The 27,620-nt window shown below is 37.3% G+C and overlaps 2 protein-coding genes across 4 annotated transcripts in view; both read right to left on the reverse strand.

The window, feature by feature from the left end:
• Nucleotides 1-5,333, reverse strand: part of CCDC169 (coiled-coil domain containing 169) — a 47,112-nt gene extending 41,779 nt beyond the window's left edge. The window contains exons 1-2 of one of the 3 annotated variants that reach the window (XM_042953573.1): nucleotides 5,147-5,333; nucleotides 3,313-3,392 (exon numbers count right to left, since the gene is read on the reverse strand). In XM_042953573.1, the coding sequence (XP_042809507.1) occupies nucleotides 3,313-3,392; nucleotides 5,147-5,229 (163 nt within the window). In that variant the 5' untranslated portion in view covers nucleotides 5,230-5,333. The remainder of the gene's footprint in view (nucleotides 1-3,312; nucleotides 3,393-5,146) is intronic. The other 2 variants (XM_042953645.1, XM_042953722.1) reach the window with 2 other exon arrangements.
• Nucleotides 5,334-13,061: 7,728 nt separating this feature from the next.
• Nucleotides 13,062-27,620, reverse strand: part of SPART (spartin) — a 31,271-nt gene continuing 16,712 nt past the window's right edge. Inside the window, 4 exon segments of the mRNA XM_042953888.1 lie at nucleotides 13,062-14,645; nucleotides 23,925-24,015; nucleotides 24,095-24,253; nucleotides 25,314-25,508. Of these exon segments, the coding sequence (XP_042809822.1) occupies nucleotides 14,372-14,645; nucleotides 23,925-24,015; nucleotides 24,095-24,253; nucleotides 25,314-25,508 (719 nt within the window). The 3' untranslated portion in view covers nucleotides 13,062-14,371.

Here is a 27,620-nt window from a genome sequence, read left to right on the forward strand (position 1 = left end):
GTCAATTTTATGAATTGACATTGTAAGAGGAAGTTCATAAAGCAAGAGAAAATTAGGTGAAACCCTATCTTTTAGATGTGGATTTTTTTGGGGGGTGGGGGGTGTCTAAGAGAGATAGCAGTGTTAACAAAAACAAAGCCCACTAAGCAACAATGCCAAATAATACATTTTAAAGTGTTAAAAAAGAACACAGTTGAATTGGTTGAAACTTGACCCTACACAGACTTATTAAGTTCAGTCATATTTAATTGTATTGGTCATTGTATTTATAATGATAATAGTGATGAAGTTATGTTGACTTGAAAAGACTCTGTAAAATAAGAAAATGATAACAAGGAAAGGAAAAAGCCTAATATATGGCACTGTACTGGGCACTAGGGATACAAAAATAAAATAGACACAGCCCCAGCAGTCAATTAGCAGTAGGACAGTGGTGGTGAGGGGAAACATACAGCCAGAACATTTGAGACTATTGGTTAAGTGGATGCGATGGAACATACAAAAGGACATCCAATGTGGAAGGTGGCAGAAGCCACTGAGAGATAGGGAGGTCAAGATTGAAGAGGGTCAAGAAATGCTCTCGGGGGAAATGGCACCTGTTCCAAGCCAGAGGAGGTGAGAAAGGATATTCAAGCAGCAAGAACAGCATGAACAAAAATACCTATGTGTCAACAAAGGAGAGGATACAATGAGGCAAAGAGTAACTCCTATGGTGAAGCTGACTCCCCACCAAATTTTCAGACTTCATGAGGAAAAATATCCCCAAAGTAGGACTAGTGAGTTTGAGTCATGTCTCTACCACCCGCTAGCTTATTTATGTGATCTTGAGCAAGTTACCTATCCTGCACCTCAATTTCTCATATCTAAAATAAGGTCAGGGGTGCTTGGGTGGCTCAGTCAGCTAAACTTTGTCCGATTCTTGATTTCAGCTCGGGTCATGATCTCACAATTCGTGAGACTGAGCCGAGTCAGGTTCAGTGCTGACAGTAAGAAGCCTGCTTGGGATTTTCTCTCTCTTTCTCTGCCCCTCTCCTGCTCACGCACACACTCTCTTTCTCAAAATAAATAAATAAACTTTATAAAATAATGAAATAAAACAAGGACAATTCAAGTTCCTAAATTATAGGATATTGGGAGGATTCATTAAAATATACAAAATACTCAGAACAGTGCAGGGCACACACAAAATGCTTTAAGAGTTAGTTGATATTGTCATTATTTTATTCTTCTTCTTTTCCATCATCACCAGCAGCAGCAGCAGCAGCAGCAGCAGCAATTTACCACAAAACTGTTCTCCAAAAGGGTAGCACTACATTGCTAACAGTAATGTATAAAGTTCCAATTTCACTTAAAAAAAAAACAAAACAAACAAACAAAAACTCTACTTCTTCAATAGGCAACAAATTGTATGTGTTTCAATTCAATTCAAATTTCTTTGAGGAAAAAACAAGTTGGATATTTTCCATACTCATGAATTCTCTCTGTTCTACTCATATTTATTACTGAGAACTTCATTTTTTTCTAATTGAATTGCAGAGGATATAAATGTAGTCAAAATATGGACCTTTTGTCTATCATCTTGGCTACTAATGTATTTCCCATTACATTAGTAGGGAATGCCGTTTAACTTCTTGTATGTTGTCTTTTTTTTAATCCAGCTCTTCCCCATGAGAAGATTTGCTCATAATACAATTTGTTGGGCTTACATTTTACTAGTGGGCATGGTTATTCATTGCATGCATATCTGTAAGGGTGACCCATTTTGCCTGTAACTGGATAGATGAGAAAATTCAGCTAGCCTTGCCACTTCACCTACTTGGTAAGTGCACTCCCAGTCCACCTGCCACAGAGCCAGTTATAGCCCAGATATAGTTATAGCCCAGATGTGAAAATGTAGGAAGCTACTTCAGAACTGGGACAAAGAAGTGTTCTCCAATCAAGCTTTAAAAGAGCCTTGGAGGGGCGCCTGGGTGGCGCAGTCGGTTAAGCGTCCGACTTCAGCCAGGTCACGATCTCGCGGTCCGTGAGTTCGAGCCCCGCGTCAGGCTCTGGGCTGATGGCTCGGAGCCTGGAGCCTGTTTCCGATTCTGTGTCTCCCTCTCTCTCTGCCCCTCCCCCGTTCATGCTCTGTCTCTCTCTGTCCCAAAAATAAAAATTAAAAAAAAAAAAAAAACATTGAAAAAAAAATAAAAAAATAAAAAATAAAAAAATAAAAGAGCCTTGGGTACTTAAGAAAAGTAGCATTTTATTTCCTATATAGTTACTGATTCTTTTTGTTCATGGCTTCCCCAATAGAAAACTATAAATGGGTTTAAGAACCAAAGTCCACCCCCATAAGCTTAATAAAACCCTACTGTTCTTTAGCATTCGGTTCAAGCACTGCCTCCTCTGGAAAGGGTCTTTATGCCTTCATCTAAATTGTGTTAGGTTTCCTTAACTGGGTTTCCTCCTCATGCAGAAGTTACATCCCTTCTCATATTCATATTTTAGTTTGATACTTTCTCCCAATAGTCAGTAAACCTTTTTAGAACAGGGAAAAGAAAGGTCTTCCATTCAATGTGTTGAAATATGGCAGGTCTCAATATTTGTGGAATGAATTAGTATCTTACATACATTTTAAGTTTTAAAGATATGTGGGTATGTGAGTGTGCAGATGTGTGTGTGTGCACAGCGCTCGTCCACCATTCCTTCAACACAAATAGCCAAAACCTAGATAAAGATTTTAAAGTTATGGCCAAATACAGAAGTTAAGATATGAGAGGTATTAAGTTAAATAGAAAACTTGTATTTTATTATCTACCAAAAACAATAATGTATTGATGTCATGTAACAAAAGTTTTGCTAACTAATGAACATTTTGAGGTTGTAAGTAGGTGAATAATTATGCAGTAACACGTTTGACATTGGAAATATTAGTTTTAGGGGTGCCTGGGTGGCTCAGTTGGTTAAACATCTGACTTCGGCTCAGGTCATGATCTCATGGTTCGTGGGTTCGAGCCCTGCATTGGGCTCTGTGCTAACAGCTCAGAGCTTGGAGCCTGCTTCGGATTCTGTGTCTCCCTCTCTCTCTCTGCTCCTCCCCAACTCATGCTCTCTCTCACTCTCGCTCTCAAAAATAAACATAAAAAAATTGAAAAAAAGAAAATATTGGCTTTAAAGCCTAATAATTAATAAATTATTAATGCTGCCAAAAAGCAGTGCTGAGATCTTGGTACTACTATTTCCTGTATTTAATTTAATGCACTACCAGTATCTTGGCAAAATAAACAATAATTATACCAGAGTCACATATAAAAATATTTATTTACATACCTTTGTCATCAGTATTAAGTTTGGCTTCCAGTTCCTCTATCTTGTGTATTATTTCAAGCATTGATAGTTGCACTATATCCCTATTATTACAAATATCTTGTTAATTATGATCCAATTATAACATGAAAAGAATAACACATATCAATGCACAACTACTTTAGGAACAATTTATTATGAAATGTCTCTAATTGAAGGCATGGTTGACAATCAGAAATCAGGCAAATGGAGGCTTCTGATTACCAAGGTCGACAAGGACACTAATATGCACTAAGGCTCAGAGGCCTCCAGGTGACCATTAGAAACCCTTTACTCTTAACTTAAATATGATCCCAAGAAGTTGTTATCTGGCTTCTCAAAGACCAGCAAATGAACTGCAATTTATTGGAGAACGGAATAGCTAGGTAACAACTGATAATCTGAAACAAAGAGGAAAAAAGAAACACTAATAAAAAAAAAAACCCACACATATACACACACATACAAATAGCATTCCAGAGATGATGTATTTAGGACATTAGTAAATTAGCACATTAACTATTAAAATTTGATGACCAAGGGGCACCTGGGTGGCTCAGTCGGTCAAGCGGCCGACTTCAGCTCAGGTCACGATCTCACAGTCCGTGAGTTCGAGCCCTGCATCGGGCTCTGTGCTGACCGCTCAGAGCCTGGAGACTGTTTCAGATTCTGTGTCTCCCTCTCTCTCTGACCCTCCCCCATTCATGCTCTGTCTCTCTCTCTCTCTGTCAAAAATAAAATAAACATAAAAATGGTTTTTTTTTAATTTGATGTCCGAATCATTTATGAATATGTATTTTTGGTTGCCTATTATGTCAAAGCATTGTGCTAAATGCTTAAAATACTACAGTGAATAAGTGAACTGAACAATAGCAACAGCAGCGGCTTCCACTGAATGCTTATTATAAGCGGATGAGAAGCGCTTTACATTCTTTTCACTCAATCCTGCCAACAACCACATCAAGTGTAATAGTTCTTACACCTATCTTAGAGTTCGGAAAATTGAAGCTTAGTGGTTCATTAACTGGCCCAAGATCAGGTACTTACTAAGTGATAAGAGCTGGGATTTGAATTTATGCAGGATTCCTCTAAGTACTTGCTCTTATAGTCTACTGACTAAGGGAACATACAACCTGTCCCCAGAATGTTTATGGTTTAGTACCAGATCAAGAAATAACTAACTAAAATAGTGTGGCTGGAGCCACAATAGAGGAAAGCTCAGGAAGCTTTAGGGCACATAAGAGGGTCTAAATCTTGTGGGGCTGGCTGGTGGGACTGGGGTTATTAAAAAAAAAAAAAAAAAAAAAACTTAAAGTGTTTCAAAGATTTAATATGAAGTATAATATTGAGTATTTTTAAGTATATAGGAGAGGCGTCATTTTTACAAAATGCCACCATTTTTTAAGTTCTTCTAAAGGGATGGGATGAAAGATAAGCATAACTAAACAAAACCTTTGGAATTTGAAACAGAAAAGCTGAATTTAGTGGAACATGAAAACCAGACACATAGGTTAGCATTACAGTATACGCACACAATACACTCCCATCTGATCTGATCCTAAAGACAGAAAATCCTATCTCAAAATCTGCCTGTTTCTAATACCAAATGCTTAATCAAAGAAGCAAATGAATCTTTCCTATAAAACACTGATTTTAGATGTCGCCTGATCTCCCCGGGTATTAATCACACTGCTTGTGTCACATTGACCTCAGGGGCTTCAGCTTTGAAGGGCGGAGCACACACAGGTGCATTTCCTTGAGCTACGTGTACCTGAACCCTACACGTGCGCGAAAGTCCGCGCGCCGCCCTTCAACTCACTTCTGACGGATTTCTTCCAGTAACTCCTTTTCAAGGCGGTCGGTGCTCACGCCGTCGAAGTTGGCGCCTCTTCCTTCCTCCATAGTGTCAGTTCAGAAACGTCCCACGCCCTTCCCCTCTTACAGCTAACACCACAAGACCTGACACCCTCCCAGAAGCTGGGAGCGTGAGGGCATTGTCTCGAGCTGTCACTAAGGTTTACTGACTCACAGTCGCCCGCTCTCGGCGCCTCGCGGTGACGTCACAGGGCGTTGCCCGGGAGCCGCGAAGAGCATTCCGAGCGAGTCGGGGAGCAGTCCGTAGGCTGAGCCTTGGAGTGCTGCTAAAACAGAAAGAGGTCTCGCTGCCCCGGGAACACTTCGTCGAGAAAAGTTCCTCAGTGCCCGAAACCTGCGGCCTCATTCCTTTTCCCAAACTGGCGGAGGGGGCACGTGCACCAGCCACATGGCCGACTGCAAGGGAGTAAGGAACCATTGGCTCCGGTGCTGTTTTAAACACTGACCCAAGCCCACTCTTCACTTTACTCTTAGCCCTTGTTAGGGAAATGCGGAATCCAAGAATGGCTGTGTCTTTCTTTGCTTCAGTTTACCGAGTACCAAAGGCTCTGGTTAAGCGTGAGGAGGAGCAGACCCTGAGAAGGCACTGCCTGACCTCTGAGTTTCCAGTCCAGATTGTTCTGTCTTTGAGTTTTGACAAATCTGGGGACTGATTGTCCATGGACATAGCTCAGAGCTGCCCACTACAGTTTGAAATTTCAAGCTTATATTTGTAATCACAAAGTTTGCATTCTGCTCCTGATAGGTCTGTGCTTTAGTATTATCCCTGGCTCCCATCCATCTTTGACTAGAAAGATTGATCTGCCTTTTCCTTTGACTTCTCTGGTGCATTTTCCCTACTGTGAATCAGTTTGAGAAGTGTGAATGTGAGACCTTGTTGTCTGACAGAAATCAGCACTAGTACTCTGGTACAGAATTTATTTTGCTTACTGCTTCATCTTTAGTGCCGAGAAGAGGGACCCTTAGTAGTTATGTACTGGTTATGCTAATAAACGACAATTTCTTTTTTAAGCATAAAAAGCACATGTGGTAAGTGCTTGTTTCATTTGGTTGCTGCTTATCAGCATATTTTTGCAAAGTTGATAATTTATGGGAAAAATATAAATAGCAAAAGTTTTCGACCTATGGTTGCTACACTTAAAGTTTGTATAAAATAGAATTGTTCATTAAATGTGTGCTGCAGCTAAGTAAAGTCTTCAATTAGAAAGTAGGTTTTAAAGGAGAAAAGAGATTCAGGAAGTTTAAAAATCTCTATATTGGGGGATATTTTAAGCATGGGGACAGTTTGGAATTGAATTGTTTGAATAGAACATAAATGTAGTAAGTAACACATTTGATGGATAACATGTTTAATGTCCAAAAGAACAACCCAGATTTTGTAGGCAAAAGAGAATTTTAAGCATTTTGAAGAACCACTGCAATTAATATCAATTACGTACAAAGAGATGCTAAATATGTTCACTGCTTTAAAAATAAAACCTACAGGGGCGCCTGGGTGGCTCAGTCAGTTAATCGTCCGACTTCAGCCTAGGTCATGAACTCACGGTTCATGAGTTTGAGCCCTGCATCAGGCTCTGTGCTGACAGCTCAGAGTCTGGAGTCAGCTTCGGAATCTGTGTCTCCCTCTCTCTCTGCCCCTCCCTAGCTCTCTCTCTCTCTCTCTCTCTCTCTGTTAGGAAATAAATAAACTTAAAAAAAATAAAACCTACAGTTAGTTTAAAAAGAAGTGTAATATGAAGGGCACCTGGGTGGCCCAGTTGGTTGAGCATCCAACTCTTGGTTTTGGCTCAGGTCATGATCTCACAGTTTGTGAGTTCAAGCCCTGCTCTCCACCCCCCACCTCCCAGCACTGTGCTGATGGTGCAGAACCTGCTTGGGATTCTCTCTCTCTCTCTCTCTCTCTCTCTCTCTTTCCCCTCTCCTGCTTGCTCTCAAGATAAAACCTTAAAAAAATAAAAATAAAACATAAAAAGAAGTGTAATATGAAAGAATTCTGTCAATTACTCAAGTGGTGTGGCAAATCCTGCACTCCCACTTTTGTGCTCAGCCTGGGACAGGTTGTGGGGAGCAAGTTGCAGGTCTCCTCTCAGACACTCACCAGCGTCTATTCCCTGCCTTAGGGGCTTTCTCCTTTCTTCCCTGGCCAGAGTTCTCAGTTCTTCTCTCTTATAGACTCTCCTATAGACTTATAGGAGTGGGGGTGGGAGAGAGATAGGGATGGTAGAGGGATAGTCATGTATTATCTATTCTTCCAAATCTTTATGATTTGCACCTAAACAATAGCTTTTGAAATATCAAAAGCCGAGAATTGATGTTTTTGTTCTCTGGTTTCTTTGTAGAACCCCCTGCTTCTTTGGGTCAGGAGGAGCAAGAATTCTCTCCACCTGTAATGCTACTTCCAGATCACTACTCTTCCATCTTCATGTAAAAACTCACGCCTCTGGTGCTGATTCATAGGGGCACACGTACCCCAATGTTTATAGCAGCACTTTCAACAACAGCCAAATTATGGAAAGAACCTAAATGTCCATCATATTATAAATATATATTTCTCTTGGTAATGTGAAAGAATGAAATCCTGCCATTTGCATCAACGTGGATGGAACCGGAGGGTATTATTCTAAGTGAAATATGTTTTCACTCAGATGTGGAACTTGAGAAACTTAACAGAAGACCATGGGGGAAGGGAAGGGGGAAAAACAGTCACAGAGAGGGAGGGAGGCAAACCATAAGAGGCTCTTAAATACAGAGAACAAACTGAGGGTGGATGGGGGTAGGGGGGAGAGGGGAAAATGGGAGATGGGCATTGAGAAGGGCACTTGTTGGGATGAGCACTGGGTGTTGTATGTAAGTGATGAATCATGGGAATCTACCCTCAAAACCAACAACACACTGTATACACTGTATGTTAGCCAACTTGACAATAAATTGTATTAAAAAAATAATTTAAAAGATTACAAAAAAACCCTCACTCCTCTGATATGCATGGCTTTTAAATTGTTTTTAATTTCAATTTTAATTCCAGTAAAGTTAGCATACGGTATATTAGTTTCAGGTGTACAATATAGTGATTCAACAATTATATACATTACTCAGTGCTCATCACAGTGTGCTCTTAATCCCCTTCATCTATTTTACCCATCCCCCCACCTACCTTCCCTCTGGTAACCATCAGTTTGTTCTTTATACTTAAAAGTCTGTTCTTTGTTTTCTTCTGTGCGCATTTGTTTCTTAAATTCCACATATGATGGTATTTGTCTTTCTCTGACATTTCACTTAGTGTTATACCCTCTAGATCCATCCATGTTGTTGCAAATGGCAAGATTTCATTATTTTTTATGGCTGAGTACTTCTGCATTGTATATATATACATCTTCATTCATCTATCAATGGACACTTGGGCTGCTTCCATAATTTGGCTATTGTAAATAATGCTGCAATAAACATGGGGGTGCATATATCTTTTCAAATTAGTATTTTTGCATTCTTTGGGTCAATACCCAGTAGTAGAATTACTGGATAATATGGTAGTTCTATTTTTAGTTGTTTTTTTTTTTAATGTTTATTTATTTTTGACAGAGAAAGAGCATGAGCATGAGCAGGGGAGGGGCAGAGAGAGGGAGACACAGAATCCGAAGCAGGCTCCAGACTCTGAGCTGTCAGCACAGAGCCCTACGCGGGGCTTGAACTCACAGACTTCGAGATCATGACCTGAGCCGAAGTCAGATGCTCAACCGACTGAGCCACCCAGGCGCCCCTATTTTTAGTTTTTTGAGGAATCTCTATGCTGTGGTCCACAGTGGCTATACCAGTTTTCATTCCTACCAACAATCCATGAGGGTTCCCTTTTCTCAAATCCTTGCTGTACTTGTTTCTTGTGTTTTTTTTATTTTAGCCATTCAGACAGGTGTTAGGTGGTATCTCATCTAGGCCAGTTTTGTTGTCTTCTTTGGAGAAATATCTGTTCATATTGAAAAATTTAGTGGCGCTTGGGTGGCTCAGTAGGTTAAGCCTCTGACTTTGGCCCAGGTCATGATCTCACGATTTGTGAGTTCGAGCCCCATGTTGGGCTCTGTGCTGACAGCTCAGAGCCTCGAGCCTGCTTCAGATTCTGTGCCTCCCTCTCTCTCTCAAAAATAACCATTAAAAGGGGCGCCTGGGTGGCGCAGTCGGTTAAGCGTCCGACTTCAGCCAGGTCACGATCTCGCGGTCCGTGAGTTCGAGCCCCGCGTCAGGCTCTGGGCTGATGGCTCAGAGCCTGGAGCCTGTTTCCGATTCTGTGTCTCCCTCTCTCTCTGCCCCTCCCCCGTTCATGCTCTGTCTCTCTCTGTCCCAAAAATAAATAAAAAACGTTGAAAAAAAAATTAAAAAAAAAAACCATTAAAAAAAAACCCATAAATTGGAAAATTTGTGTTTTTGGCTGTTGAGTTTTATAAGTTCTTTATAGATTTTGGATACTAACCCTTTGTCAGATATGTCATTTGCAAATATCTTCTCCCATTCCATAAACTGACCTTTAGCTTTGTTGACTGTTTCTTTTGCTGTACTGCTTATTTTGATGTAATAGGGCTTTTATAGTTTCGGGTCGTATTTCTTTTAAGAAATGTTTTTTTAAAGTTTCTTAAAAGTTTATTTAAAGTTTTATTTATTTTAAAGTTTTATTTTTATTTTTGAAAGAAAGAGCATGAGCAGAAGAGGGGCAGAGAGAGAGAGGAAGACACAGAATCTGAAGCAGGCTCCAGGCTCTGAGCTGTCAGCACAGAGCCCGGTGTGAGGCTGGAACTCATGAACCGCGAGATCAGGACCGGAACTGAAGTCAGATGCTTAACCCACTGAGCCATCTAGGTGCCCCTCAGATCTTACATTTAGATCTTTATAATATATTTTGAGCTTATTTTTGTGTATAAGTGGTCCAGTTTCATCCTTTCACATGTAGCTGTCCAATTTTCCCACCACTATTTGTTGAACAGACTGTCTTTTCCCCATTGCATATTCTTGCTTCTTTTGTGAAATGTAATCATGAGTTTATTTCTGGGCTGTTCTGTCCCATTAAGTGTCTGTTTTTGCATCAGTACCATAGTATTTTGATTACTATAGCTTTGTAATACATCTTAAAATCTAGGACTGTGATGCTTCCAGTTTTGTGTTTTTCAAGATGGCTTGGCTAGCTAGGGTCTTGTGTTTCCATACAAACTTTAGAATTATCCTAGTTCTGTCTAAAATGTTGTTGGTATTTTGATAGTAATTGCATTAAATCTGTAGATTGGACAGTATGGACATATTAACAGTATTTGTTTTTCCAATCCACCGGCATGGAGTATCTTTCCATTTGTGTTATCTTCAATTTCTTTCAGTGTTATATGGTTTTCAGAATACAGACCTTTTACCTTCCTGGTTAAGTGTTTTCCTAGGTATTTTAATTTTGGTGCAGTTATAAATGGGCATTCCTTCCTGATGTAACACCATCTATTCCTCACTTCCCAAAGACTTCACAGTCATCCATTGTCTGACTTTGACATCAAAGTGGTCTTTCCACTGGAAGTCTTGCCCACACCTTGACCTTCAACTTGCAACTCTCATCACTTTAATCTCCACTCCACTTCCACAGCTATACTCTGAATCCTGTCATCAGAGTGGCTTTAACTCAGAAAACTTAAATTAACAAAACTACCGCATACCAAAACCTCATTCTTTTAGGTCCCAACTCAGATACTCTTTAAATAACAATGTTTTGTTAACCAGGGATATTGTCTATGAAGCTTCTTAAACCTGCAAATGCTAGGACCCTGTCCCTTATCACAGAGATCTTGGTTCTTTAATAGCACACTCTAACAATTTGCTCTTCAGCTGGCTTCCAATTTTGAACAAAATAGATTGGTGTGTGTATGTGTACAAAGAACACTTTCCATTAGTTACTGTTTCCTCCAATGAATAGCTTCTCCAGGGTGATCAGTTTCTTCACTTGTGACAACTTTTTACATAGAATACATTTGAAGATATTACTTGGAGTTTTTTTTCCCACCTCATCGATGTTCTTATAATTTTTAATTCATCTTTCTGTATCTTTAAAATATATTGCGAATAGAAAAAAATTTTGAAGAAAACAAATCTATCGAGAAATATAATGTTCTCTTTTAAGTATTTCTGTTGCTAAACTAAATTACAAAATGGTTAAAACGATAGGAAGTCTTGAATTTGGCAAGAACAGACCAGAGAACTAGTTTCTGTTTGTGCAGAGCTTTACTCAGGCTTACCTAAAAAGTGAAATATAAAAGGATTTCTGGCTAACAAGCCCTAAGCTTCACTTTTCTTAGCTTGCCCTAAAATACCCATGAAGACAGAGAAAAAGACAAGCTCACACTATCACCAAAACCGAAGACTAATGATCTGTTTGGTAATAACTTGGGCAATTTTCTACCAAGTATCAAGAGAGTGGAACTGTAATTTAAAATAAAATAAAATAAAAACAACTAGTGTAAAGCAGCTGAAATCAGAGGATATCTATAAAGGCCATTTGTCCTTTCCTATCTACCTCAGTTTAAGAAAGATGTCGGGCCTATCACTCCATGTAGGTCTCTCCTTTTTGAGGTTAGTGTAGAACCTTTTTCATACTTTTAGATCTTCCTCAAGAACCTCTCTTTGATCTCTATCTCAGTTTCCGATTCTATAAAATGAAATTGTAATAGTATGTAACTCATAGGAATGTTGTGAGGTTAAAATGAGTTAACGTATATAAAAGCACTTAGAACATTAATGGCTCACAGTAAGCACTACATAAACGTTAGCTATCATTATTTCTAGACAGTTGGTGCCTTGACGTACTCCCAGAAAACTACCCTATACAGCATGAGGAAGGGACAGTCTGTTGAGGCAAAATGAGGAAAAACCCTGGTAGCAGTAAATATTGAGAACTGTTGTTTTTCATATGGTGTATCTTATGAATACTAAACAGCAAAGCAGAGCTACTAGGTAAGGGCCTCTATACAGTGAAAACGGGACTACAAAGCAGCTGTGATGGTTAATTTTGTCAGTTTAACTGGGCCACAAGATGTACACACACTTGGCCAAGTATGATTCTGGATGTATCTGTGAGAGTGTTCCTGGATGAGATTAACATTTCCATCAGTAGACCTAATAAATCAGATTGCCCTCCCAAAGACAATGGACCTCATCCAATCAACTGACCTGAATAGAACAAAAAGGCTGAGAAGGAACTTGATTTAGTTGAACTTGGTTTAAATCCTTAGTTTTCTGGCCTTTATACTCAGACTGAAATGGGCTCTTTTTGAGTTTTGAGCCTACAGGCTTTCAGAATGGAACTTACACCATCAGCTCACCTGGTTCTCAGGTCTTCAGACTTGGACTGAAACAACACATTAGATCTCCTAAGTCTCCAGCTCACTGAAGGGCTATCTTGGGAATTTGCAGCCTCCATAATTTCATGAGTCAATTCCTTGTAATAAATCTCTTTATACTTACACACACACACACACACACACACGTATTTATCTCCCCTATTCTGTTTCTCTGGAAAACTCTAATATAGAAGCTATACTTATGAAGATTTTGTCTGTCTAGCCATTAATATGAAAAAGCAACCCACAACCAAGTAAGCAGAACGGAATAAAGGAAAATGGACAACACAAATCCAATTTTTCTGACCTCTGGTCTAAGTGAACTTTGTAATCTTTAGGCTCCACTATTTGTCATCCCACTTCTCAAACTTAAGGCAGAGACTAACTGGAAGCTATATGCCAACTCATTTTTATTTCCACTTTTAATAAGTAGTACATTATCCTTGGCCTTAGGGAAAGGATCCATCAATCTATGTGTTCCCGAAATACAACCCTGTGAACACATTTGAGGACAAGCAATTCAGAAAGTTTATTCACAAAGCACATTTTTTTTAAGACAGTTTCAAATAAAATCTAATAAACTAAGTAGCCATTAGATGTTTAGAAATATTAGAATGGACAATAGTTATGAACACCAGTACCAATCATTTTAAGTCTGTAAACAAAAATAAAATGCCATTAGGTACTTATTTATATATTTGTACCTTATAGGTCTGTAAGTGTCTTCTGCCAGAGTGGAAACTGTTAAACCTACTTGCCATGGATTAAGTCTAAAGCCTTCACATTCTTTACCATGACTATGAATAGAACATTTTCTTTCTAACAATTTATTGGCTTTCTAATATATAAAATTCCAATGACTAAATCCCAAACTAAATCCCAAAATGACTAAATTCCAATGACTAAATCCCAAAAATATATTTACCATCCAAAGAATCCTGCTTGTATTTTTATAAAATTTTAGCCTCTTGGAATAACTTAAAGTGGATATGGTAAAATGATTTCTTAAAGCAACTTTGTCCTATTAAGCTCATGATATCACTTCATATTTTAACACCAATCATACACCAAAATTTCCTAAGTTCCTAGTAGATCAACACCAGTCTAAATCCAGAAGACTTAAAAATCTTCGTATTCATTCTAAATCAAAAAGGCCATCCCATTTCCTAACAAAGATACAAGCTACCAAATAATTTTATAGAACCTCCTTTTATTTTTCATGATTAGCCTAGTCCCTGTATTGAAAAAAATCTTTTAAATATTATCTGAGAGTTTTTTTAGTTTAGGATTACAGTTTTTGTGTCTAGCTTACACACTGAAAATTGACAAGCACCTAAAAAAAAAAAAAATCCACAATTAGTGCAAAACCAGGAGATAATATTTTAAGTTGGTCTTTCCAAGTACAACTCAAGCTAAGGTTACTAAATGAGAAATTTTATGTAAATATATAATTTCCTACCTTGCTTTACGAAAGACAGCAAATACAAAAATAGCTTAACATTACGTTTAATGAGGTTTATTAAAGCAAATGTTTTATTAGTCTTATTTTAACTGCAAAAATATTTTAGCCACATTTAGGAAAAATAAACTTACTGAGACTATATAATCCTATATTTGTAAAAGCTAGATGCAAGAATACAGATTCTTTCCTTTTAAGCAGAATACATGCTATAAAGCTTATGAAACAGTCACTTTGTAGGAATGAATAAATTTTTAAAATACTGGTTAATCTGTGGGGAATTCCACATTTGCCTATAAAAAAAAAATGCATCCACCTTGTAAGGCTTTGGTATAGGTGATTCACAGCACTTCCATCATTTTTCTTTCTTCTTTGCCTCATTCTTCTCTCGTTCCTCTGTCTGCTCACCTTTCTCCCTTTTCATGTTTACATTTGCTCTTCCTTCTTGATGTCCCCCCTTAGAATTATCAACTATTTTATAGTCTTCAAGGAGGGTTTGTCCTGTTTGTTTTGCTGTTTTCTTCACCATTGCTTTGATACCAATGTTGTCAATATTATAGGCAGTTACACCAACATTGATGGCAGAATCTACTGCATCATGTGTAGCTTCTCCTGCAGTATGCCCGTATCTTTAAAAGATTAGAAAAAAGTGTAATGACATTATAAATATAAATTAAGACCTTCTTATTTAGTATTATATAAGTCACATTATTAGTATGTTATTCCTAAAAGCAAAATCAAAGATTAGGTTTCAATTTTTTTTCAATTTAATAACTTAAAACAAAGTAAAAAATAAAATCAAACTGTGCCAAAGCTATTATTTCTCCTTTAGCAAAAACTGTGTGAAAATAAAATCAAGCTAGCTGAGATTAATGTTAATAAAGACTGTTTATGATGAAGAATAAAATGTAAATTATAATCAGGGCACCTGGGTGGCTCAGTCAGTTAAGTGTCCAACTCTTGATTTCGGCTCAGGTCATGATCCCACAGTTCAGGAGTTTGAGCCCCGTGTCAGGCTCTGCACTGACAGTGTGGAGTCTGTTTGGGATTCTTTCTCTTTCTCTCTCCCTCTCTCTGTCTCTCTAACCCCCTCACTGTCCCCTCCCCACTTGTACATGCTCTTACCCAAAGTAAATTTTTAAAAATGTAAGTTATAATAAAGGTTGTTAGTCATTTTTTTTTTAATCCACCCCTTCTGGAAATAGTAGAGAACTTTCAGTGAAAACAACTATAGGACACAAAGAATTGAGAGTCACTATAAATGGTTTTGAGTTCTATGTTAACCAGACTTTGGTAACGTCTTTAAACTATCAGAATCTGAGCTTGTCTTTAAGCAAAGATTGTATAACACTTTCTCCCACACTCCACTCCACTCTGCTGCAGACTCACTGGCCTTTTTGCTATTCTTTGAACCATCAAGCATACATGTGCCACTTTATGACCTTTGTACTGGCTGGTATTTGCCTAAACTATTCTCATACCAGGTACCCACATGTCTAACTGCTTCACCTTCTTTTAAGTCAGGTAAGTATTGCATTCTAACTATCCTGCCGATTTCAACTGCCTTACCCCACATGCTCCACCCCATGGCCAATCAATCCCCCCTAAAGCTCCTCCCTCATTTTTTTTTTAATGTTTATTTATTTTAAGAGAGAGAGTGAGAGACTGAACAGGCACACACAAGCGGGGGAGGAGCAGAGAGAGGGAGAGAGAGAGAGAAGCCCAAGCAGATTCCATGTTCAGCAAGAGCCAACGCTGGGCTCGATCTCACAAACTGTGAGATCATGACCTGAGCTGAAATCAAAGTCAGACACTTAGCCAACTGAGCTACCCAGGCATCCCTTAAGCTGCTCTTCCTTATTCTATAACTTATCACCTGCTACATACTCTAGAACTTATTTACTCTCTTTGTTTTGGTTTGCTTATTGTTTGTCTTGCTAGAATATAAACACTATTATCATAAAAGTACTCTGCTGTATTAACATATCCTATGCATTGAGAAAACTGACATTCGATATTTGTTAAATAAATGAGTAATTCCTGCCCTATCCATCTCAGAGTTTCTTTAGCATCAAACATACAGCAAAATGCTTGGGAGATTATACAGGCACTACACAAAATAGTATTATTGACAATTATCGTCAATATGTGTCAATATCAATATATGTGTTTAATATCATTTCTATGAGAAAATACAAGTTGAGGGCCTATACAAGGATACTGAAAGTTATCCCACTGTATTGTTTTTCTCTTTCCCTTTTTAAAATACCAGGTTTTTATAGTTTTCCTTGCTTAGCAGAGAACTGCCTAAACAAGCAACAAGAGGGCAACATTTTACAATTTTCTTCAGGATGCTCTCAAGTTTCATATGTGCTTTGTGACCTGTATCTGGACATTTTATACTAACACTGGATCTGCCCTCTGAATTAACAAGTTCTGTATTACTGTAAGTTTGGCCTGGAATAGTGGTTTGTGATCCTACTAGCTTGTTCATGCTTGTTTTTTTTTTTTTTTCAACCTCAAGGCGAAAAATGTGAATCTTAGTTTCTGAATGAGGATTCCATTACATCCTTAGCCTAATTTTAATAATTAGAGTCAGAGGGGGTGCCTGGGTGGCGCAGTCGGTTAAGCGTCCGACTTCAGCCAGGTCACGATCTCGCGGTCTGTGAGTTCAAGCCCCGCGTCAGGTTCTGGGCTGATGGCTCGGAGCCTGGAGCCTGTTTCTGATTCTGTGTCTCCCTCTCTCTCTGCCCCTCCCCCGTTCATGCTCTGTCTCTCTCTGTCCCAAAAATAAATAAAAAAACGTTGAAAAAAAAAAAATTAAAAAAAAAAAAAATAATAATTAGAGTCAGAGGATGGCATAACTTAAAATGTGCCAAACCTTACATCCATATCACTCTTGACTGGGGCCTTCTCACCAGTTACCAGACATCAAAGCTTCTTAGCTGCTTTCTGCTGGTCTCTATTGCAACCCTTCAGCATTCCATAGTACTTGCTGATGTTGCAGAAGACATGGAGCTTTCTCACTGTCAATCAAGCCCCCACAAATACCAGGTGGCAATGGTTATGGTTATGGTTAAATGAGAAGAAAGGGGTGGAAGAATTCAAGCATTGGAAGAGTGACCATAACTCTTGGTTGAGCAGGTTTCTCTTAGGGCTCTTTTCTAGGACTGTGTGACTAAGAATTTGGCCATCTTAGTGTTTATGAATACAGGAAATCCTCCAGATTCATGAACTTCCACTTCCCTATTCTAATGTTGCAGTTTGATACCTCTAACTGCACTCACGGTATTTAAAAAAGAATTTTTTTTAACGTTTATTTATTTCTGAGAGAGAGAGAGAGAAAGTGAGTGAGCACAAGCAAGGGAGGGGCAGAGAGAGAGGCAGACACAGAATCTGAAGCAGGCTCCAGGCTCTGAGTTATCAGCACAGAGCCCCATGCGGGGCTCGAATCCATAAACCGTGAGATTATAACCTGAGCCAGAGTCTGACATTTGATTGACTGAACCACCCAGGCGCCCCATTCACAGTATTTTTATATATAACACAATTCTAAAGGCTACATTATTAGTAATAATGTGCTAAAAAGGAGTCTGTGTTGGTACCCTGACGTTTTGCTTGTTTTTCCATGCTATCTCCATTTCAGCAAGAATTCCTGTTAATTTGGGGAGAAGTACCAAACTAGCAGTTAAAGAACTAGATTCTAATACCAACTGTGCCAAAAACTAGCCATATGACCTTGATGAGGTCTCAACTTCTTTACATTTCATTAATTTTTTTCTTTCATCTCATAAAATGAGATTTGTAGGTTAAAGCACTTTGAAAACTCCACAATACTAAATGTATAATTATTTTTAAAGACCTTATAAAATGGCTTTTAAGCAGTTCTGTTTATTTCCTTTAATATATCCTCACCCTATCATCTCTGCTTCCCAATATGCCTTAAAACCAGTATTCCTGGCAGGCATCTATTTTTCTCTTCCTTTATAAGTAACTGCTCAGTTCTTTCCTTTATTCGGACTACATTGTAAATTCAAACTACACTGTTAAAAACTAGAAAGTCTATCTCTGATAAAAAGACAAGTTTATTTTTGATTTCTTACTTTTTAAAAAGTTAACTTTAATTACAGCTTATTAGATTTTATATTAAAGAGCAATAAAAATGAATACAAAGAATGCTCTAAATAAGTCAATTGAGACTTAATACACAGTTTGAATGAGACTTGTCAGAAATTTCTCCAGCACATTCAGTAATGTCTACAAAGACAGCACAGTGGTGGTGATTCTAGATTTCACTAATTGTAACAAAATTTCAGTCATAACAAATTTCAAACAAATCTTCCTAAAATTCAATTCACATGCAACCTTCAAAACTATTCTTGAAAATATTAATCTTAAATATTTTAAATAGAAATAGCTTCTTCTTAGTGTACCCATCAAAGACTGGTGGATTGTGGCCAATTTCTAAAGGATGTTTAAGGTGAAGCTGAGGAATTTAAACTTTATCTTGAAACCAATGGGAATGGCATAACCAAAATTACATTTTAGAAAAATCTAACTCAGGTTGCATTGTGAATTGTAAGGGTGTCAGAGACAGACAGAGGAACCAGTTAGGAAACAAGCTGTGTGATGGATGAGAAACAATGAGGGTCTATTCTATAGTAGTGGCAATGAGGCTGGAGAGGAAAGAATAAATATAAGAAACAACAGCACTTGGTGAATGAATAGCTGTAGTGCTATATAGTTGGGACTTATGAAGCCTAAAGATTACAATAAAAGTTAATCAAAAAACATAGATTTGAGAGGTTGAGAGGTTGTATGGACACGGTACAGGTAATATCTATGAAGAGTAGAAAAGGACAGAACATAGAGTAAAACTCTAGAATGAATGGATGTGGAAGACAACAGCCCTGAGAAGAAGTTTGATAAAACTGAAAGGTGAGCTAAATGAGAATACTGTTAAGATTTGGAGACATCTGACCCACCAATCTTAATAAGCATATCTTAGAGCAAGATCAATCAGGACAGGCTACAGTAAGCATGTGACTGGACTTTACCCATGAAAATTTAAGGAAAATATCTAAGACATTAAAAAGACAAGTCTTTCAAATCTACAGATAACATAAAATGGAAACCTGGCTAATATGACATACACTAAATCTGAAGCCAAACTGAAGGACTTAATAATGGATCAAGATCAACAGATGAAATTAAGCGCAATATAAAGTTCTTAATGTTAGGTACAAATATCAACTGCCCCCAAAATAAGAGGAAGGCCCAGATTTTAAATAAAAGTTTCATTTTTTAAAAAACACAAGTTTGATATGGGTTAATCAAGTAACAGCTACTAAACAGATAGTCTTTGTCTTGTGTGCCATGTATGCCAAATGCTAAGTATGACCAAATAAGGGAGGCAAATCTCATGGTATTCTAGCTGGCACAGCAGATGTGAAATACTTCATTCTTTTCTGGGTTCTGTATTTTGAGAAGAACACTGATGAATGAAGTATCTGGAAACCATACTATATAGAGAATTCTTAAAGGAACTGGGACTATTTAGAAAAAAGTAAGTGAAAGACACAATAATAATGTTTAAATATCTGTACAGTTACCACAAGAAAAAAAGAAGACTGACCTTAAATACTTAAATAATTCCTGAGCAGATGTTATATAGACTGGTTTTGGGTACTATGACATCTGCCCAAGGGATTGCCTTCAATAAATTTGAATTTGCCCCTTCATCCAAAGGCAATTTTAATTAAAATTCACTAAACAAACCAATAAAATATGGTACCTGAAAAGAGTAAATTCCTCACAGAAGAACAATTTTACTAAGCTTATTCTTCACAAATATGTATTGTAAGATAAAGTTTTAATGCGGGGAAAACAAAAATGGATCTAACTGATGTTATATGATTTTCCTCTAAACAAGGGTTTTTAGTTTTTAGTTTTTTTTTTTTTTTTTTAAGTAACCTCTATACTCAACATGGGGCTCAAAGAGTTGCACACTCTTTCAACTGAGCCAGCCAGGTGCCTCATCCTCTAAACAATTTAAAATGGAAAAAAAGAAACTTAAAGGTGAAATTTAGAAGCTATGTAGAAGAGTGATGAATTATTTACTAAATGCTATACTGCAATTATATATAAAGGTTTGAAGTTACTTATTGCTTTTCATTGTTCCTGTAAGTCTTGATGTTCCTAAATCTAAAGTAAGACAAAAGCATTAATGTAACTGAAAAAAATAAAAGTATTAATGAATAGTTCCCACACATTTACCTAAAAATTTTAAGAGTATAATTAATTATACAGATCCTTAAGTAAACCACTCATCATCAGTGAACACAGTCCCAAATCATAGTCAAAACCATCAAAAGTATAAATAATATACTTCTCCAACATAATCTGCTTTAATTTATTTATTTTTAAATGTTTATTTATTTTGAGAGAGAGAGAATCCTAAGCAGGTGCCACACTCAGGGCAGAGCCCAAAGCAGGGCTCAATTTCACAACTGTGAGTCATGACCTGGGCTGAAATCAAGAGTCAGACACTTAACCCACTAAGCCACCCAGGCGTCCCACAATCTTCTTGTAAATACGCTTAAATTAAAAGACAATCCTCTATGTTGGCTTGTAACACCAGAAATCAGATAAGGAAGTTTATATATAGTTTGTTTTTCTTCTTGTCATAATGCATGTAATTATGGCAGATTTAAAACAAGCTGGGAGAATAATTGATCATAGGCAAAAAGAATATAAATTTTCTATATTATGCAATCATCAGTTGGATTAGAGAAAAGCACAAATGCTTACTCATCAAATACTTTTTCAAAGTGCAAACAAATGTAAATAAAAGTAAATTTATAAATATAAAAATATAAATTACATTTATACTCATAAATGTAAATTTACATAAATGAGAAGTAAATTTAAGAACTAGCTCTTTCTTTTCTTCAGTGATAAATATCACTAAGTTATTATTAGTTTCATACCTGCAGTTTCTTCTCTTAAAAGACAACTTTTCTTCTTCTGGGCAAGATTATTTATAAGTATCACAAAACGCTTTGTATCCCCTTGCCCCTCTCCATCTTTCCAAGTTTCTTTTTTTTTCTTTATTTTTTTTTATTATTTTTTTTATAAATTTTTTTTTTTTAACGTTTATTTACTTTTGAGACAGAGACAGAGGATGAACGGGGGAGGGTCAGAGAGAGAGAGGGAGACACAGAATCTGAAACAGGCTCCAGGCTCTGAGCTGTCAGCACAGAGCCCGACGCGGGGCTCGAACTCACAAGCCGTGAGATCATGACCTGAGCCGAAGTTGGACACTTAACCGACTAAGCCACCCAGGCGCCCCTCTTTTTTTTTTTCTTTAAAAAAAAAAATTTTTTTTTAATGTTTATTTTTGAGAGAGAGAGAGACAGAGTGTGAGTGGGGGAGGGGCAGAGAGAGGAGACATAGAATGGGAAGCAGGCTCCAGGCTCTGAGCTGTCAGCACAGAGCCCAACATGGGGCTTGAACTCATGAACTGTGAGATCACGATCTGAGCTGAAGTCGGCGCTTAACCGACTGAGCTACCCAGGCACCTTTCATCTTTTCAAGTTTCTAATTAAATTACTGCCAAGACCAAAGTAGTCTTACAGTTAGAAATACAAACCTACTGGGGCACGTGGGTGGCTCAGTCGGTTGAGTGTCCAACTTCAGCTCCAGTCATGATCTCGCAGTTCATGAGTTCAAGCCCCACGTCAGTCTCTGTGCTGACAGCTCAGAGCCTGGAGCCTGCTTTGGTTTCTGTGTCTCCCTTGCTCTCTGCCCCTCCCCTGCTCATGCTCTGTCTCAAAAATAAATAAATGTTAAAAATTAAAAAAAAAAAAACACAACATATTATTTAAAAAAAAATACAAACCTACTTAACTAAATTCTCACCTGTTTTTTCATTCCGTGAATCTTTGGAGGAAAGGATAAAAAGAATAGCAATATGTACCATAATAGAAATAAATGAGCTCAGAGTCACTGTTAAAATATCCTTCTCATCATATTAAGTTCTCTTCACTAAGGACCAAAAATACAAAATCTACACCAAAACTTTGATAGTTATGTGAATCCCTAACCTTTAATAAGGCTCCACTTAATCGTACTTAGGTAACCTTTTTTTTTTCATTAAAGTAGGAAATGGACAAATCCAATGAAGCATTTCCTAACATGACTAACATGTTTCTAACATGACTGCCTAATTATCTCTGCTAACAAATGATACTGATAATCTAAAACTAATTCACTTTTGGCCTAAAAGGCACTTCTGACTTTCTTCTGCTCTTGCAACAAGAAACTGTTATTCTAATTACGACTGATCCACCAAAGTAACCTCAAAGCCGTAACAGAAAGAGCATTAGAGATCAATGGTACAAGTAGCAAAAGATAAGACTGAAGACTTGGGTTTTATATTTCCACCAAAAGACTTACAGATCTTTTCTGGATCTTCCTTGCCAAATCTTTTAGTCAAATTGAAACTGTAAGATGATGTGTCATGTTGCTTTGACTCAAAGGTATGCATGCCCCAGATGGAGATCAAATCAACTCAGGAGAAATTAAGTTAGTTTTTTCTAAGTAAAAGGTAATTTACTATGGTGGAAGAGAATCTAAATGTATGACAGATAGTGCTGGAAAGTAACTCTAGATATTGAACTTGCACAGATGTCCCAACAAGGGCAGGGTTGGTCCACCACTGTTGTTTCATACTGCATGACACAAAGATACCCCCCAGCTCTACTACTTACTAGGGGTATAATCTTTAACAAAGTTTAACAGCTCTACACTTTGGCTTCCTCATCTGTAAAAATGGAGATGATAGTGTTAAAGATTAAATAACATATACTGAAAAGCACCAAACACACTATCTGACACATAAGTATGAACTCAAATGTTGTGAGTGGGTAATTAACACAAATAATTGAGATTTGAGAACACCACTAATATTACTTTTTTCTTTCTAAATAAAAATTTAGTATTAGGCTTTAAACTCATGCAAAGCTAAGAAAGCAACTCGGGTCCTTCATATTATATTTAGTTTTTAGACCTTGATTGCCCTAGGACTTATAAAGAATAAAGACCTCAAATCAGAAGACCTGTTTTAAGTCCACCTTAAAATAGTTATCAGATCAGCTTAGATCATTCATTTTTTGTTTGTCCACTTGTTAATATATGAAATAGATGACATACCATCTGTCCATTCTAATAAAAATGAACACTGGTAGAGTCAAATAAGATGTGACAGAATTTAACATTCTTTGTAAACAGAAGGGGCTAATATTAACAAGGTATAATAGTTTAATTATAATTCAAGTTTTTCCCATCAAAACTAAAGGCAAACATCACCCATCAAGAACATGCAGTAGGGGCACCTGTGTGTTTTAGTCGGTTAAGTGCCCAACTCTTGATTTGGGCTCAAGTCATGATCTCATAGTTCCTGGGTTCAAGCCCCGCGTTGGGCTCTGTGCTGACGGTGTGGAGCCTATTTGGGATTCTCTCTTCCTCCCTCTTTGCCCCTCCCATGCTCTCTCTCTCAAAATAAATAAACTTAAAAAAAATTGTTTTAACCAAAAAGACCAAAATTTACTAAAAAAAAAAAAAAAAAAAAAAAAAAAAGAACATGTAGTTGATAAGGTATACAGAAACTCCAGGCTTTTTTTTTTTAATTAAACATATTCTCTGCATTAATGATGAAGAAATATAACCGTTAGTAATATGAGGCAAAGTCATAGTAATTCTATTAATTTGCTAAAAATATTATTAAGAAAAACAGTGAAAAAAATTTTGTTTTAGCAGCTACTCAATGACATAATCATTTTAACTGTCCTGGATTTTTACAAATACTGTAAGAGTTTTAGTCATTAAAATTATAAAAGTCAACTTACTTGTATCTGACAGTTTGTACAGTTTCTGCTGAAACATTGTTAACAATACATTTAGCTGCACATTCCAATCCCTGCCAGACAGTTGAAAATCCTGCAAATATATTTAAAAGTAAGTAAAATGATAGCTAAAGAAATGGACCTTCCTAGTTAAATTTCTGGCCTATTGTTACCTTGAACACTACTTGCTGCTACGACCATAGCACCATCCAGAGGAGACTTTCCATTTCTGTCTTTTTTAAGAGATTCTGGAACAAGTTTGCTTCCATGCTTCTTGACGTGTGGAGCTAGTTCCTTTCCAACACAATTTGCTACAGTGCAAACTCCATCAACTAACATAACCATAAAAAGAAAAGAAACACTTAAAAAATGTTTCCCTTGATTCTACCATTCTTACTTAGCAAAATTCTTATATGAGCATCTAACATTGTTTTACTGCATAATTTACCATTTCTATATAAGGATGAGAACAAGGGCTGGCTAGTTTTAAACAAAGGCTATTATCTGGTTTAAAGACATGTTTGCAGAGCTGAAGGATTATAACCTTGCCTCTTAAATATAATGTTCTTTATGGCAATTTGCTTAAAAGAAAACAGAGACTGCTGCAGTGTAAGAGCTATAGGTCCACCTTTCATGTTTTTCAGCTATGAGGGTTTCTATGGTCTATCAACAAATATCTTACTGAAATAGTAATAAGGTATTTAAATCTATAAAAAAAATAAAACCATAATCTGATTCAAAAGAATATTGAATATTGAATCCCAAGAAGATAATCTTACTAAATTTAATCATAACCTATGAAGGGGTGATCCGACCATCTCAAAATACCAAACTTTAAGGCTATGATTCTCAAAGGAGCAGGAACGAGAAGCATATGGCTTGGGAAGGCGAACACCAGAATCACTGAATCTGCTTAACTGAAATAATACATCCCTCCACTTGACCCTCAGCTATGACACAGTGAGCTGTCCTTAAAAGAATGTATCATATTCAAGGATAGCCAATACATTCAGAGCCATTCCTTTTCAAAGGTACAGACACTTCCCTCTCTGACCCAGCAAAACAACCCTTTAACCGATGTTTCTCAAACTTTAATATACAAATAAAAATCACCTAGGAATCTTGTAAAAATGCAGATGCTGAATTGGTAATGTGTGCCAAGTACCTGAAATATATTTGGGTATTAGTATTTCTAACGTATTTGAGCCTTAGTATTTCTAAGGCTCTCAGGTTGATGCTGCTACAGATCCCACGATGAATAGCAAGGTGAAACAGCTTCATCCTAATCCTTTACTCTTAAGGTTAAACCACATAAATGTGCATTTAGATTAACCCAGATTAAGAGACCATTTTTAATTTAACTGAAAGGAAAGTCTTCCAAAGTTACTTTACCCAGGAACTGACTGACTTTTGCTGCTCCTCCTGTAGCCTGCTTTGCTATATAAAGTCCCCTGGTCACAGCTGGACTAACTTCCACTGGTTTTTCTTCTGGTTGAATCCGTTCACGGAGTTTAGAAGCGCCTTTCTGGATTGCTTTCCCAGTAAATTCAGCACCTTTGACCAAACCCCAGCTCACCCAGGAAGCACCTTTTTATAGGAAAATTTAAAATTGCACAATTAGAGTTGATTATACCTGTAAACCCTTTAATAACTTACCAACAGGAAAAAAACAAAACAAAACAAAACAAAACAAGGAATTCAATGTTTAGATCCCAAAGATGCCATGAACTTTCAAGCCAACTTTATACTTATAATTTTCTGCCTGGAATACACATCTTTTCTAAGTAAATTCATCTTTCAGTACTTAGGCCATAGATCACTCAATAACAGAGTTCTATATTACTCTATGCTGCCACTATAACTTGTAGGTATCTCTCCATGTCACTGACCACACTGTTACTATTGTTAGGAACTAATTTTGAGTTGGTACCATTAAGATGGTATTTGGCTTGAGGACCCAGGTATGCTTGTTCTTCTTGCCTTGGTCCAGGTACCACTTTTCGCCCATGAAGTACTGAGGGGTTTAGACACAAGTAATGCAAGCTGGAAACCAATACACCTATATCTCAAACACCAAGGCAGAAGAACTCTTCGCTTGCTTTAGACTAAAGGCATAAGGCAGGGAGACCTGTTCCTCCCTCAAACCCAAACCCCACGATCTCAGCACCTTTTAGCTTATATCTAAACCTGAATAACAAAGACAAAAGAATACTCAAAAAAATTCATGAGAAGAAAAGATGTAAGAAGAAAACTTGGGAAGCCTAGATGGTTTACACATTTGTCGTGAGAACAGACCCTAGCACTTTGTTTTGCTCAATGCTTCCTGCAGAATGAATGAAAAAAGAGAGAGAAAGCGGCACAGTACAGACTGCTCTAGCGAAAAGGCCCTGCACACATGCAGGGAAAGGAGAAGTGGGAATGAAATGGGAAAAGCAAGAAAAAATATACAAAGAGAATAGTTGCCCCTAAGAGGAAGAATAAAGTGTTACCCTGCCTTGGAGAGCTTACAATTTTAAATATTTCCTTTTTGGCTATACCCTGAAACAATGAGCTTGGACATATAAAATACTTAAGTATATTGTACCAAGGTCTGTGGCATAGCTTTTACATAATTACTTTCACCTATGAGTGAGCAGGTACCCAATGTCATGTGAAAATCCTGTTTGTTTAAAAAGGCTGACAATGAAAAGTAAAGTGGTGACTGATTAAAAAAATTGTGGTACTTCTGTTTTTGTTTTAGTCAACACATCCATCTAACTCAAACCCTACCCCCACCATCCTACCCTTGGGGAAGGACCAGGTCTCAACCCAGGGAAAAAGCTTTCAGCCAAGAGTTCCCGTAACAATAAAGAGATTAAAGACCTCTATTAAAAAACAAAACAAACCAAAAAAAACCAAAGAACAAAAACCAAAAACATGTATTTTTAAAGTTAACTCACAAGTTGAAAAGATACAAGAAGTAAAAAACCAGCTGAACTTGAAGACTGAGAAATCATAAAACAAATGATAATGAAAAAGGAAAGCTCTATACTCCTTCAATGAAACAAGCAAGAGGGACAGAGTCCATTGATGACTGAGAAGAATAAATGGAAATGAGATAAAAGAAAAGTCACAGGACTGATAAAGAGACACACTAGATCAAATTATAAAGAAGCTATCCCCATGGAAGAGCACATAACAGAGATAATGTGTTAAAACTGAAAAGACTGCAACAGAAGATCAAGAAATGTAATGTTTTATTGGTAGCTACTAAGATCTTTTAAATGGCATGTGTAGTGCCAGATATAAATTTATTCTATAAACGTTCACGTTATTTGCACCCATTTAATGTTGAGATACAGCAGGCAATGAATGTCTGCTGAATAAATGAGAAGTTGGCAGATGACTTAAAATGATCTCACTCAAATCTAACATAATGGAGGGGGGTTCTAATCAGCCCATTGTCATATATCCTCTACCTCCTTCCAAATTAGCTTACTAAACTCTACTCCATCTAAGATGTTTGGCAGTTGCCTTCTTAAAAGTAATTCTAGGCTCCTCAAGCCAATATTCTACACAGATAATTTTTAAGCAGTTCATATTTTTTCACCTTTTATATTCATAAAACCTAAGACTGTAGCTTTTACTGATCTTAACTGATTCTCTGACAGTGGACAGGAATCAATCATGGGCTAAACTGACTGAGCTCAATTTAGATCC

The sequence above is a fragment of the Panthera leo genome, chromosome A1 (genome assembly GCF_018350215.1).
Source record: "Panthera leo isolate Ple1 chromosome A1, P.leo_Ple1_pat1.1, whole genome shotgun sequence".
NCBI lineage: Eukaryota > Metazoa > Chordata > Mammalia > Carnivora > Felidae > Panthera > Panthera leo.